At 33.7% G+C, this 16,046-nt stretch overlaps 1 protein-coding gene across 1 annotated transcript; it reads left to right on the top strand.

The window, feature by feature from the left end:
• Positions 1-3,395: 3,395 nt before the first annotated feature.
• Positions 3,396-13,722, top strand: LOC123559731 (heat shock 70 kDa protein 12A-like). The gene is made up of 3 exons (XM_053516804.1): positions 3,396-3,584; positions 4,176-4,332; positions 12,656-13,722. The coding sequence occupies exons 1-3, from the start codon at positions 3,396-3,398 to the stop codon at positions 13,720-13,722; spliced, it is 1,413 nt and encodes a 470-aa protein (XP_053372779.1).
• Positions 13,723-16,046: the final 2,324 nt, after the last annotated feature.

The raw sequence follows: 16,046 nt of genomic DNA, 5'->3' as shown, positions 1-16,046 counted from the left end.
GCAAATATTATAAAACCGAGTAAACTGTCAATACCTCCTTCAATCCCCCATAATACTGCAACAGAACGGGAGAGTACTATGCGTGTGAATATCCTGAAAGATGCTAGTTCTGAAGAAACATTTGTAAAATCCATTGATGACAGTAGTGAAACTTCGTGTAAAACAGTTACACATGTATCTCCAGTGCGAGGGCGTTCTGGATCTGTACGTAAGACGATACGGTCTGATAATCGCTCACTATCATCGAAGCCGTATAGACGAAAGCAAAGTGACAGTAATACACGCGACAAAAACCGGGTTTTACCCAGTGCTAAAAATAGACAATCTTTACCTGTCGGTCACTCAGAGCGTGACGATCATGTGAACGAGCAGTCAGTCACCGACGGATTGTCACCTATGAAGGGCAATGCGGGACAATAGGCCACCACATACCAGAGGGTACCGCTGAGATGTGCGCTACTGAACGTACAGGGACTAGTGACAAAAAGGACAAACAAACTATCATCTCCAGAACTTAAACGTGTTTTTGATACGCATGATATAGTGTTATTGACCGAATCTTATATGATATATATTATTATTCCATCGTTACTTCACATTGTGTCTAAGCATTCCTTAGTACATCCCCACTTCTACCCGTCACTCCGCATACTCCATCCTCTTTCAGTTTCCAATGTTTATTGTTTCATTTTACCCGACACCATACTCAGGATTTTTTTGTCATTGTACCTCGTACCTACTACCTACATATTTATAGGTTATTAACTTTGTATCGGGAAATATGCACGAGTTCTGTAGTGGAAATACTGCGCGACTTTAGGAGCGCAGTATTCTTCCGATGAAGAACGAGTGTATATTTCCCGATGCAAAGATAATAAAGAAGAAATAAAACAAAAAAACAAACGTAATGTTTGCTTACATGTATCTATAACAAATTTTAAAATTATATTTTAATCTATACATAGCGCTAGCATGTCATAACACGACTTTTCCTTGCAAATTGATTTTTATTTTTTATTTTCTTATTATTATTCTTAACAAACAAATGAAAACAGATCGTTATATCGAATTACGAATTATCGAAAAACAATAACTAGTGATAATTTAATACTTATCATCTGTTTGTGCATTGCCTACTTTCGGTTTAACAGTAAGACTTAATAATGTAAATAGAATAATAGAGTAAGTATTTCGTTGTATCATTATACAAAACGTGTGAATATCCAGACGTTCTGCCTACTATATACATGAGATTAAAAGGGACTAACTCCCACATTTTAGGCAAAAAATAATTTCCCTCAAAATTCCATATTATGAGTACTCTGAAAATTACTACTGGTATGCACTTACTGACATAAGATATTTGTAAAATATTCTTTTAAAGCCCTGCTCCGCGGCTATTCAAATTCTAGTGTGTGTCTGCAACCCATGATTGCAATAGGTAACAGTTAACGGGCCACGCGCCACACTTTAGCACGCAAAACCACAGGTATTTTGTATATATTTTATATAAAATAGACTCTATTTCGACAGGTGTCAATGTTCATAGTCAGGATTTTCATGTTTTATTTTCAATGACAATTTAAGGTTTAAAGATAGGACTGGAGCAGGTCTTTAAGTAAACAAAAATATTGTGCAGAAGGTAGTAAACCATTGCAACGCGTTTGAAATAGTGCAGAAAAATTACATTCTTTTACCAATATCCAACTTTTAATTTCACCCACTTAATCAGTTTATTTCAGTGTCATTTATTTTATGCTAACTAATGCAATATACTGTATTCTATCAGTTAAATATTTTTATATCTCATCACTCACACTGTGAAAATATGAAATCTATATTTTCACACTGTGAGAGAAACAGCTCCGCCCCCACATTCATTGTGTATGATTAAAAAAATTATTTGCTTAAAACAGGATGAAAATTGTAGTCGCACTTTGTTCTTTATAGTATATTTCTCGATTCAAATTATTTTACTTAATAAGAATTTCATAACGTTATGCAACAAAAATTAAAATAAAATGGAACTTTATGTTGTGTGCGTCTTTCTAACGTCACAACACGTCTGACTTCATGTCTGTATACGCGCGTCTGTTTCCCGCGCTGAGATTAAAAATTGTTGCAAAATGCACATCTCAACGTGATTCAGCATAAAATAAAAAGAAAATTTGTTTGTTTTTCGTAAATATGGAATATATCTCACCCCGAAGTGAGAAAATATTTACATTTTCGCTCGCGCTACGCGCTTGTGAAAATATTTGAAATTTTCTCACTTCTCAGTGAGATATATTCCATATTCACTCAAAACAAACAAATATCCTCTATATATATATATTTTATGTCAACCTTGATGGAAGTGAACATGTTGAAAAAAAGTTTACCCAAACTGTGGGCGAGTAGCTTTAGGTGTGAATTATGTAAGTAGTATAGTTTGTCTTATGCAGAATATTTTAAAACCAAAGGCACTGTCAGTTTTTAAAATTTTCCTATTCTTCAGCATTTGATAGCCGCGGCAATAGATTTTTGAACAACATATTCAGGCTGGGCCTTTTCATTTCGAGCTGATTATGAAAGAGACCCTAGTAAAGCCGATGTTAAACACTGGCATTCCGGTCAAGGAAATCTAGTAACAGTCAAAACACCTACTTGTTTACTGGTAGAACCAGATGGAGTCACCTCTCGGGCGTTTGGTTATGATGCAGAAAATCAATACTTGGAATTAGCAGAGAAAGATGAGCACCAGAATTACTACTACTTTAAAAGGTTCAAAATGCTACTTTTCGGCACACATGGGAAGGTAATGATAATGATATGTTCAGTATAATATATTTATACGTATGAAAAATATAGATCTACACCTCTTATCATATTATTGCCCCACGCTTTTAAAATATAAAACAAGACTGCGTCCGTCCGCCTTCGAGCTGTCAAGAGATTGTAATTTTAACTGGCACAAATCTCAAATAACTAGATGAGTTTATCATAACGAAATAATGCTTGCAAGGCCTTTCATTAAGGAATTTTGTAAACGGAGGTACGAAGAAAGCAACACTGTTGCATCCATGAAAAGTGAAGAGTTTTTAAAGAAGGAGCAAAATATCTGCGACCACTTTTTGACTGTGCAAGATATTATATAATCATATACTTTGTCTGTGCATTACCCAATCTTGAGAAATAAATATACACATCTTAGTATGTTCACTATAAACCATCAACTATGCTTATCAATATGTCTATTAACGCATCATTGCCCCTTTGAATATTTCCTTTTCATTGTTATTTAACAATTTCTATCCATCTTCGTCTCACAAGCTTGCCATAACAGTGACATGTATAAAATATCTGGTATGCTTTATTTTTCCCAAACTCTATCAAAGCATCTTACAAAAGATGAAATGGGAAAGGAACTTTTCGCTGTAGATGTGTTTGCAATGTCTATCAAATTTATGGTCGACGATATGATAGCTGTTGTCAATCAACGCCTGACTGGGATAATAATGGAGACTGACATCCACTGGGTGCTCACAGTACCAGCAATATGGTCCGATCTTGCAAAACAGTTTATGAGGCATGCTGCAATTAAGGTATTTTCCGTACATGACAATAAACTTTCTTTTGCGTCATCAAACACTTGTTTTTCCCTGGTGAAAACTGAAAATGTTCATTCAACAAGAGCATCCCGAATATATTAAACAAGCATTCTTATCATCGCATTCAAAAGATATGTTCTTACATTCTTCAGGAATTTCAAGCACTGATGTTGTTTACATGAAAGTAGTAACTTTTTCCAGATTATGATTATTAAACATAAGCCTATTAATATAAACAAGCGCTACAGCCCTGTCTTTAAGTATGTGTGTAGGGAAATGAGTGTGCTAATTCAATCATGAAGAAAATGTTGACGATTCGGCAAAACATGTTTGTAAACCAGCCTAGTAAGTTTGGTCGCATTCTTATACACCGGAAAAATTGGAACAAGTCTATTTGGTTACCGAGCGTTGCATTATTTCAAGTTATTATTATGCTACATTTATGCATCTACTTATATTTATCAAATTAAGAACACGTATGCCAGTCGGTGTAATATGAATAAACACGACATAACAATATGATATCCTATTTTTTTGTGTTTCAAATAATAATAAAATTATACTAATCACTTTTATTTCATGCAGGCTGGTATAGCTACAGAAAGACTGACAATAGTCCTTGAACCGGAAGCTGCCTCGTTATACTGTCGACACCTTCCTGTAGTTACAACCGTTACTGATGGTAGTTCGACGATATCCGAATTCCCGACTGGAACAAAGTACATGGTTCTCGATGCTGGAGGTAAAGCAATGTTTCATAATTTCATAGATAAGGCCATAGTTGCTCTGCTCGGTTAAACTTTTGAATTTTGTTAAAGGGTATGTCACTGACAGAATTGAACGAGGGCATGGAAGGTAGCTTGCGTTTCCACAACATTTCCATGAAAAGGCTCAATGAAACCGAGCGTGCAACATTTTCATTTAAGTCGTGTTGGTTGGTTGGATTTAACGTCGCACCGACACATGATAGGTCATATGGCGACTTTCCAGCTTTAATGGTGGAGGAAGACCCTAGGTGCCCCTCCGTGCATCATTTCATCACGAGCGGGTACAGGGTAGAACCACCGACCTTCCGTAAGCCAGCTGGATGGCTTCCTCACATGAAGAATTCAACGCCCCGAGGCTCGAACCCACATCGATGAGGGGCAAGTGATTTGAAGTCAGCGACCTTAACCACTCGGCCACGGAGGCCCCTTTAAGTCGTGTTGGACGACATGTGTTTTTCCGCTTATCTATTGAAGGTATTCCATTCGAACTGCATACAAAAATGTCTGCTGAGAATATGTGCATTCTACCTTGCTTACATTTTGAATTACCTCCCTCTATTTAAGTTACTCATAACACTCTAGTTTTGAGTAGAAATCTAACATAGTGAAAGGGATTCTGCTATAACTTCATGCATTTACAGAGGCAATTTGGAAGAGATATTTACAAGGATCATAACTCTATCTTGCTTACTTATTGAATTATCTTCCTTTGTTTAACCCACTTGTCCGAGACGTAACTCTTTAAGTGCTGAATGGATTTTAAATTGAATACATTAATGGGAGACATGGTTTGTTTTATTCTTAAATCTTCATGAAGGCTTTTTTTCTCATAAGGATGTAGGAGCATTCAGGATATCAGTCGATTTTAAAACTATTTCTTTGAATATTTCTTTCTTATAAACTTTATGCAGAAAATAAATGTTAAATCCTCACAGTATGGCTAATAATGTACCAATTAACCACTGAAGCATTCTTGTGCGTCATTAAAGTAGCAAAATATGTTTTTAAATCAACGTGTAAAAATGAAAGAGATTTGTGAGTGACATTTATGCTTATATAATACTGATATCACCATGTATTCACAGAGACCTGTAAGACATGAAATCCCGCTAACATTAATAGGAATATTATATGTCTTATAAAATACCCCTATTTTTTTTACTTAATTTCAGAAATGCTTAAACAGTAGGTGAACAGTATGCCCTATAAGATAAAAACGAGCGCGGTGACCTGTGCTTTTTCTGCTCTTATTTGTCTTAGAGTAAGAAAACTTTCTCAGCTGTAGAAAAAATTGATCCTACATCCTTAAAGCGTTTAACAATGACAGAGGACATTGAGGGGAAGTGCAGTGTACAAGAACCATAACTCTAGTATTTCTACCTCTTGCATGAACTCTACTTAGATATGTTCTTGAAATTTTGGTAAGAAATTTATTAAAAAAAACAGTCAAGGTGTGTATAAACTATTGCATACATATTAAACACAACAGTTCTTGATAACGCTCTATCCTTTTCTAACTGTTATACATGCAATTTAGTTTTAAAACTAGAAATGTGTCCTTGGGACACAGATGCCCCCGCTACATGACAAAGGACACAGATCAACTTTGGGAAAACAATATGTTGCTATTTAAAAAAAATGCAAAAAATAACCATATATAATGTACATATAAACATATATGCTTTCTTGGGACGCGAAACCCCAGGTGCACAACTGCACATGCTGACCAACATTCCTGTAAACTTTGGTGACTCTAGGTCAAATACTTTTGGAGCTACGCGCGACACAACATTAAAATGACCAATTTTTAACTAAGTCAATGGCCATAACTCCTACACGACTGAATGAATCAGGACGCGAAACCCCAGGTGCACAACTGCACATGCTGACCAACATTCCTGTAAACTTTGGTGACTCTAGGTCAAATACTTTTGGTAGACATTGTAACTAAAAAATCAAAACCGGAATTTTTAACATTTTGACTCCAAATATATATTGCTAAGTGCATCAGATAATATATATACAATATTAAAATGCTGTGTGTTATTTTTTAAAAGAGATATTTACTCCAAAAAATTTAGTCCCCATAGCATTTTTGGAAATAGGATAGACAACTCCTGAACGACTATCTCATCAAATCTGCTGATATAAAAATAAATTTAGGTATTTTCCCGGGATGCCCTCATTAAAGTCTGTTTCTTCATTTCATTCAGACATGGAATGTAAACAAATACAGGAACAACTTAACAGTACAAGGACATTAAACAACCTATTTTATTTTCCTTCAGGACAGGTACACATGTTAGGTCATACTTGTAGTTAATAAACCAAAATGTAAAACAATTAGCTCATCAAAGAAATGAATACTAATAACTTCACAATATTTTATTACCTCCCTTCATTACATTTATCATCTACATTCTACATATTTTTTATGGAATTACCTCCCTTTATCTCAAATAAGCTTTCTTATATTGCAATTTAATCAGTCAGTATTTTTACCTTAATTTTCAGACAAATAAATTTATATTTTTTTAATCCATGGTAAGATGAAAAGCATAACTTATATTAAAGAATACCATAAAAGCATTTATCACACATGAATGCAAGGTATACACAACAAATAATTTTGAGCCTTGTTGCCAATGACAATGTTGAAAAATATTAAAGCTCAGATGGCATAACAGTGAGATAAAATCTTTTTAAGTTAAGTTAATAATTCCCATATTAACTTATGACTACAAAAATTTGAAGTATGTTGTTATTCCCATTTCAGTCCAACATATCTAAAGAAGTAAATACTACAAAGACTGTATATCAAATTTTTGAAGATAAAATTCCACCAACATATTTTGTTCTTATTTCTTTTATCTTGATTATGTAGTGTACATATCTGGAATGATGAGATATTTTGAAATGTATATTTCTTTATTCTCCTGGATGGAAAAAAATAAAATATATAAACAAAACAACCATTTATACCAACTAAATTGTAAAATACTTAAGTTTCTTTGATGTTAGTAATTATATGTTGACACATGAAAACAATATAAAATATCAACATAAAATTGTGGAACATCATATGTAGATTAGATTAGACTGTATTATACAAATATTTATATGAAAATATGTGACAACTCTGGTTAAATAGAATATTAGTTAACTTATGGTAAAGTGTTGAACTGCTTTAACATTAATCTACAAGTGATGAATGAGTTCATCTTACCATAACTTTGACATTTAATGTATGTATTATTAAGAAAACTATAACATACAAGAAATGACACACAGACAGTATAAGTTGCTGAATGACTGGATCAGTCTCCACCACAAATACTATGAAACTTAAAAAGTGCAATTAAATGTGTTTCTTTAAATTAGATTGATCAAATTTTTTACTTCTATGAATGCAAATGTTAAATGCTTCAACTTGTCTAAGGCATTACCTGTTTTAAGCAGCAAGATTGCGTTGCTACTTGGCTTGCTGCTTTATTTAAATTTTACATATACTTTGATCCACTAAATGACAAGTTATTTAATAGGACCGTCTGAAAAGATTGCATATTTTATAACATTCAATGTACATATTCAATAAAATGGTGGAAAAAAATAAACAGATAAATCTGATGATGTTCACCTATGATCTCACCTAAAAGCTCCAACAACAACCTACAACCTCTGATTAGTATATGATGTAATAATGATAAACTACCTAAAGTGTTTTTATATAGCATGCAAAAACAATGAACTTAATAACTGCCAAAACTTCACCTTATGAGTAATATATGCTCACTTTTCCCCTTGTTGAAAGTGTTGTTTATCTTAAAGCATTTGAAATCATAGATATTATAAGTACAATGCAACCTCTGTAGAGCAATACCCTGTGGGATATACAAATATTTTAGCTATTTTGAGGTTGTTGTTCTGGAGAAGTAAATTTGATACTAAGTTATATTTCAGCTTAGGGAAATTCTCATGATGTTGTTATAGAGAGGTTTTTGCTTCAGAGTGAGCTACTCTGGAGAGGTTGTACTGTGAAAATTGCTTCAAACTTCATCTCCTTCAACTGAGCTAAATGAAGAAAAACAACAAAGGATTTTCCAAATTTAGAATTTCTTTGTTTACAATTTGACATTTAATGTTAGGCAACTATGCAGACATATTTTTATGTGACACAATGCCGCCTTTAACTATCTTATTCCAATGAACAAATTGTCAGTCTTGACAAAATCATGTGAAAAAAAGATCACAGTAAAAAAAAATTAATCCTAATCATTTTATATATATTGCAAAATCAGCTTTACAGAACTCATAAATGACAAAAAATTAAATTCAAATATTGACTTTGTGATGTGCAGCACTGGCCATGTCTTTTTATCACAATAGTTTACCTTATTTATATCTGTTACTTTTGTCATAACTTTTATGTCCCTTCTGCACTAACCATTGTCTTCAAGTTCTGAAATATTGTAAAACATTAATTCACACACATTCTAGGAAATCAACATAAAATCAGTGTCAAAGCATTTGAATATAATTGTTTTAATTATCTTAATACAAAGATACAAATGTACTTCATGTTTTTGCTGACTGATACAATATACTGAAATTTGTATTTCAATATTTATTATCAAAGTACATGTTCATTCTATTTTTGAAATGTTGACATTACAAAGCTATCACACATTTATTACTAAACCATATCTATTATCATTATTTTAATGGAGATATGTACTTAGTAAATTGAAGGATACACAAAGCTACAGGAAAGAAATGTTTATGCCAGGCTGACATAAAGTCCAGAAGGTTCACATCTTGTCAGGAATGTCAGTCTTATAGCTGTCTTGTACAGTTATTTCAGGAGCAAGAATGTAGCCATACAGCATATAAATGCTTTGAGACCTTTGTTTAACATACAAAAGCATAATACCTCATGCATTTTTCATAATGGTAACATCTTCTTGGACTGCCACAGGGTAAGACAGGTCAAACAACTGTACATGTACATACTCAAACTTTTCCCTACCAAAACTGAAAATGAAAGTTATACAACATTTTCTTTCCTTTATTTTTGTACAAAAGATGACCTATGCATTTAATACAGACTTTTTACATTTATTAATCTAAATATATTAAAATTAATAAAATATCTCATAGCTCATTGTATGATTAAAATTATAATATCATTAATAAACTATATCAAACATGAATCTGAAGTGTTCTAATTTATAAAGCTGCAATTAATATTGAAAAAAATGCAACTATTGTATAATGAACCTGATGAACCAGTCTCAGTTCAAATGTAATAACACATGACTGTCAGAAAATCAATGTATGTTGTACTTTAATGATATCATCATGACATGAATGCCATCAATAAACTTCATATTGTAAGCACCCATGCTTTTGTGTTTCTGTCAAATATGTATACAGGATGGACTAGGAATATTTAATCTGCACTCTTAGTCACTCTTATCATATTCGCTGAGTAAATCGCATCATTGCTGTGTCAGTCTTGTCGAGTGGAAGGTCTACGTTGTTTCAGATGATCAGTTTTGGTGGAGAAAGCCGAGTGCGAAAGTTGAGCCAATGGTGAGAAAGTTGTTTGTGACTAAGAGCACGGATTACGAAGAAACCATTTCTATAAAATGGTTTGTTGTAGATATGGATCGGGCTATGGTGGAGGAACTGATCCTATAAATACACTTTAAATGATAACAGTAATGAAGTTCAGAGTTTTATATGTTATTTAATTTAACGATAACGTATTCAATATATTAACGACAAAATATGCTTCTTACAATAAAAATGAGAAACACGTAGGAGATTAAAGGCAGACACAGCAATGGACCAGTTGCAAAGAACTACTTTCAGCCATTTAGTTTTTATCAAAGTTCTACTAAAACCATATTTTATAGAGATCTACGATATAATTCACGATTCTAGAATATAGCGATAGTATATTAAAGGAAATTTGGTAAACCGCTTGTACCTAAAGCTTCAGAGCTTGACTGCATTTTTGAAATTTGTTGAAGATCGAACTTTAAAAGTAGATCAATGTTATTGTTATTGTTGCAACTGACCCAGATTGCTGGAACGTGCGTCCTTTTATAACTGACGCAATGCTGGAAGGGATGCTGGAATGCTGGGGACCAATCAAAATCCTTGACACAAAAAGCGCGCTGTCAGTGTTATCGGGTCAAGTCACAGTAAACATTAAATAATATGGAATTAACGTAAACTGTGCTGCTGTAAAGGGATTAAAAGGTAAGGGCAGATACAAAGAATTGATTTAAAAAGGGGAACTGATATAATTGTCTCCGATAAACCAAACTAGAGACGAAAATATAGCGTTCCAGCATTTTCCAGCATTGCGCGTTCAAAGCAGACAAATAGTTACACGGAGCGTTCCAGAATATTTCTGAAGTTTGCTAATTACATATTCGCTTCCGAATAAGATTTACTTTTAAAACAATCAAAGTTAACAAAACAGTATTCTATGGCAATATAAATCAGTCATTTAAGCATTCCCTGCAAAATTACCAAAATTCATGCGCAAACATTCATAACAAAAATGGCGGACATATTCAACTTGTAAATACATCATGCAGGAATGCTGGAAATCGAAATATTAACAAAAGTGATTTATAACAAGCAAAGATTCTCTGATGAAATCAAAGTGTTATGTCAGTACTAAACATACATTAAAGGAAACTGGATTAAAATCTGTATTCTACACATGGTGAGTACTGGTTCGTAAAGTGAATGATATCCGGATACACGAAAGTTGGGTTATCAGATTTCCAGCTATTACAATATATAACAAACTATACCACTATGTCAGCCTCTTTCTGGTTATTTCTACAGCTTCCAAAGACAGACTGCAACTACATTGTATCAGACACTGTAAGTAAAATATACAAATAATCATTACACAAGAGAATTTTTCATGTTAAATAAAGGGAGTTAATTAAATGCAATCTGAGAATTTTTGCTAAACATAAAGGGAAGTAATTATCAATAAAATGAATGAAGAAAAATGCATATATAAGGGAGGTAATTTAGAAAAAAAAAACAACTTCAAATGTCAGTATAATGATAGTTGACATTGACAATGACCTATATCAAGTATGCACAACATAAGAAACAGCAAGCACTTGAAAAATGCATTATATTTCCTTGCAATATCAAGAATATTTGACTGTATGTAAGGGTTCTCTACATGCTGTTATACTGAAAAAAACTTTAGTCTAAATATAGCTTAGATCTATTTATATCTTCAAAAAAAGGAAGTCCCAAATTTCCACAGCTATTCACAGGCTGAAAATTTTAGGTACTAATATCAGCAAAGAGGTTGATATCTATACTTTTTAATAACTATCGTCAAAGGTAGGGAAAAACTTACTGGAAAGGCATAAACTTCTGATCTAGTCATTTCAATACATTTTCAGCTCATTTGCATATAAGAAGAAATCTACAGAATTCCCCCTGTTTCTCTTCATTTTCAAAAAAATCTGTAAGATGGATATAAACCAAAACATTCTCCTATGTGTCAGCTATCAGATATATATTTCAACAAAAACTGTCAACTAACCTTGTTTTTAGAAGAAGACAAAATTCCATGGCAACTTTCGCTTCCCCGCAAAACTGTACCGGTGCACACATAAAAAAATCTCAACTGTGATTTTCAAAATAATACTGTCAGACCACAATTATTTCCCTTGAAAATAAAATGCTCTAGTTAAATGCCTACTTTTGGAGATACGCGCGACACAACATTAAAATGACCAATTTTTTACTTAGTCAGGGGCCATAACTCCTACACGACTGAATGAATCCGGACGCGAAACCCCAGGTGCACAACTACACATGCTGACCAACATTCCTGTAAAGTTTTTGACTCTACGTCAAATACTTTTGGAGATAGGCGCGACACAACACTAAAATGACCAATTGTTACAAAGTCAGGGGCCATAACTCCTACACGACTGAATGAATCCGAATGCGAAACCCCAGGTGCACAACTACACATGTATGCTGACCAATATTCCTGTAAAGTTTTGTGACTCTACGTCAAATACATTTGGAGCTAGGCGCGACACAACATTCTTGGAAGGACGGACGGACGGACGGACAAGGGCAAATTTATATGCCCCCCTTTACACGGCTAGGGGATAGCGATGTCCGACACGCCCCTATTTTTTTGAGTCAATGGAGATATGTTTTAAACTGCATATCGATAGGGAAAATCATATTACTGTGCAACACTTGTTCACTTAGTTTATCTCACTTCTACAGGGGGAACGATTGATATCACAGTTCAGGAAGTTCAAAGTCAATATACCTTAAGAGAAGTCAGAGCTGCAAATGGAGGCGACTGGGGAGGAACCATGGTAGATAAAGCGTTTGAAAACTTTCTCATTGACCTTGTTGGTGAAACTGTGTTCACAACTTTCAAACATTCAGAAACGGAAGACTGGCTTCATCTTAGTCGAGGGTTTGAATTAAAAAAACAAGCAGCTGGAATACAATCGGAGGGAAACGTAACTATGCATTTCCCGGTGTCGCTTATTGATCTATTTGAAACGGAAAATGAGAGAAAAATGAATATCAAAGATGCGAAAGTAGTTTCAAAATATGGTAAAACAATAGAGCTGAAAAGAGACAAGTTGAAAATATCTCAGTCTACAGTAGAAAAGTTATTTGAAGACTCCATACAGCAAATAGTTAAGCATGTACAGAAATTGATGAGAGATGAAAGAATGGCAGAAGTCAAAGCCATACTCATGGTTGGTGGATACTCAGAGTCTCCTTTATTGCAACATGCAATCAAATTAGCATTTTCCGGAATCCATATTGTGATTCCACAAGAGGCGTCATCTGCTGTGTTGAGGGGAGCCTTGATTTTCGGTCACAATCCCGCGACAATAACCGAAAGGATACTTAAATATACATATGGTACAGATCTGTACCAGCCATTTCTGGAGGGAAAACACCAAGAGACCAAACGCATGATGACTGATGCAGGTGACTGCTGTGCCGGTATTTTCGGCAAACTTATAGAAAAGGAGTTGAGAGTGACGCCAGGTGAAACACAAGTAAAAAGAAGTTTTTGCGCTCTTAGCAAGAAACAAACTGGTATGTATTTTAATATTTTCGTTTCTGAAGAGAGCAATCCTACATATGTAGATGACAAAGGATGTACCAAAATCGGAACAATACGAATAAAGTTTGAAGAACCAGACGATTTACCCGGACGTACAGTCAATCTAACAATGTTGCTTGGCGGCACAGAAATCATTGTAGAATTAGAGGATGAAAAATCTGGAAACAAAGTAATAAATACAGCTGAGTTTTGGGGCTGAATGACAATCCGTGAGAATTTGCATAAAACTCACGTAGATATCAATATATTCATAACATAGTTAACTTTTATTCTATGTGTACACTTATTATATATTGATATTTCGAATGTATTGATTCGCCCGTTTTTCAGCTCGCATTAGAAAAGGATTATAAGTTAGTCATTCAAAAATTATCCGAATAGTTTTTTAATACATGCTCATGCTTCATACATGTACTAGTATACATTATAAATCGTTGTGTTGATGATCAAAATCTTCTTGACCTCTTAACTTAGTTTTAGTTTGCAAAGAAACATTTGAGTATTAGTATTTGCCAATTTTCCCAAGAAACTGTACCTAAATTATTTTTATTACTTTTTGTGTGTAAAACTTAGATAGTAAGTTTTAACTAAAAGAAACGAAATACGACATTTTGCTTTAAATGTCTGAATTTGGAATTTTACGGAATATGTAAGAGAGAGAGAGAGAGAGAGGGAGAGAGAGAGAGAGAGATGATTAGAGGGCTTTTATAATTTTAATGGAATAGTAACATTATTAATTAGAACGATAACTAAATAATTGTTTCATATAATCTTAGGTTAAGGACTGAATTACGTATAATTCTTATTTATTTGCATTGATATTTTAGTTTTGTTTTATTTTAGCACTTTTACCAATTCAGTTGACTTCAAAAGGATGATAACAATATTACACCAACCATAAGCTAGACAAATAATAATCGTGTATTTTCAAGATTATTAATTTTGTGGGTACGTTTATATGAACAATTAACATCCTTAGAAAAGATTAATTAGGAAAATGATTGGAAAACGCTAGACGACACAAAAGTTGGGAGAATTTTTTAAATGTGCAAATCTAAATAAATACTTGGCAATATTTGTGGTATTTGTAATTAACAATAATGCCAAGAAAAAATCTGCGGGATTGTGCCCGTCTCAACTCATCATTTGAGGAAGCCATTCAGCTGGCTTGTGGAGGGTCTGTGCAAGGTGCCCGTCCATGCCTGAAATAATGTTTGGAGAGACATCTTGGATCATCCACCACTACTATAGAAAGAAGTATTTGTGTGACGCAAATGTTTGGCTCTATTTTTCATTTTTCTCAATAAGCATGGTCTACATCTTTTTCATGTCACAATTTCGATAACTTTTGTTTCAATAAATATATTATATGTAGTACCAGTATCTGGCAGTCGGAAAAAGGACATTCAACTTATCATACTAAATACAGGTGGTACGATTACGGTCTAACTTAATATTCTATTATATTAAATTATTACAATTTAATTGTTTTTTTGTGAACAAGATAACACCGAACATATCCGAGACAAATAATAAACGTTTTCTGATAAAATGTAAGCATATTTACAACACACTGACTCGTATCTGTTGCGTTACTATAAATACAAAATAAAAAGTACAAGAATCGTTTATTATAATTTCGTGTAATTCCTGTTTAAAATTACCATTACTGTTAGATATAAGCAGCCAAGCGCGATGCTGCGAGTGTGTGTGGTATGTGGGGGAGAGGGTTTCCATCTTCCAGAGGGTTGGGATTGTAATGCCTTCCCTTGAAAATGTTGAAAATTAGTCGACATGAGATGTATATTTCGGCGTTAATATTTTTTTGCATATTTATAATAGATATAACAAAGCTGGGAATTCAAAAATCATATTTTATCACACCGCTCATGTTTACCGGAAGGAATCGTGACATTTTCTTAACGCAAAAACAATTCGCAAGCACTGATAACTCGAGGATGAATAACTTGAGAACCCTGGATATTAAAGGTCCTGACCATTTTCGTATAGATTCCTATGTATCCTCAATAGCTCGATCGTTCTATCCCGATACTGGGCCAATATTCATTACCGTTTTTAACAAAGATTAAAAAAACTTAACTTTCAATTCCCAGTTTTTTTCATCAAATTACTCCAGTAAAAAGATAACAAAATGAATTCTGCCACTTGAATGTTTAGATATTTACAACGATGAGCTGAAGGAATTGCTCTACTCAATCTTAGCTCAAGAGCACACTCGAGGGTTTCATTAGACACAGAAGTTTAGATCAACAGTAACGGAAGATATATAGAAATGTTTCAGTATATTTGGGTCATTGAAACATTGAGTCCCAATATACAACGAGATCCATGATATATTTTATCAGGCGCGCATCGACAAAGGGAATTAGGGTACAACTGCTACACATGTGAACATAGCGCGCATGACTTCTGCAACCGCATTTTGACACGTTTTTTTTTATAAATGCGTCTACCTACACATTGTGAATGTTTCAAGTTCCTTGGAATAATCATTGTTATCTT

Source organism: Mercenaria mercenaria, chromosome 10 (assembly GCF_021730395.1).
Source record: "Mercenaria mercenaria strain notata chromosome 10, MADL_Memer_1, whole genome shotgun sequence".
In the NCBI taxonomy this organism is placed as follows: Eukaryota; Metazoa; Mollusca; class Bivalvia; order Venerida; family Veneridae; genus Mercenaria; species Mercenaria mercenaria.
This window is presented reverse-complemented; position numbering and strand designations above follow the sequence as displayed.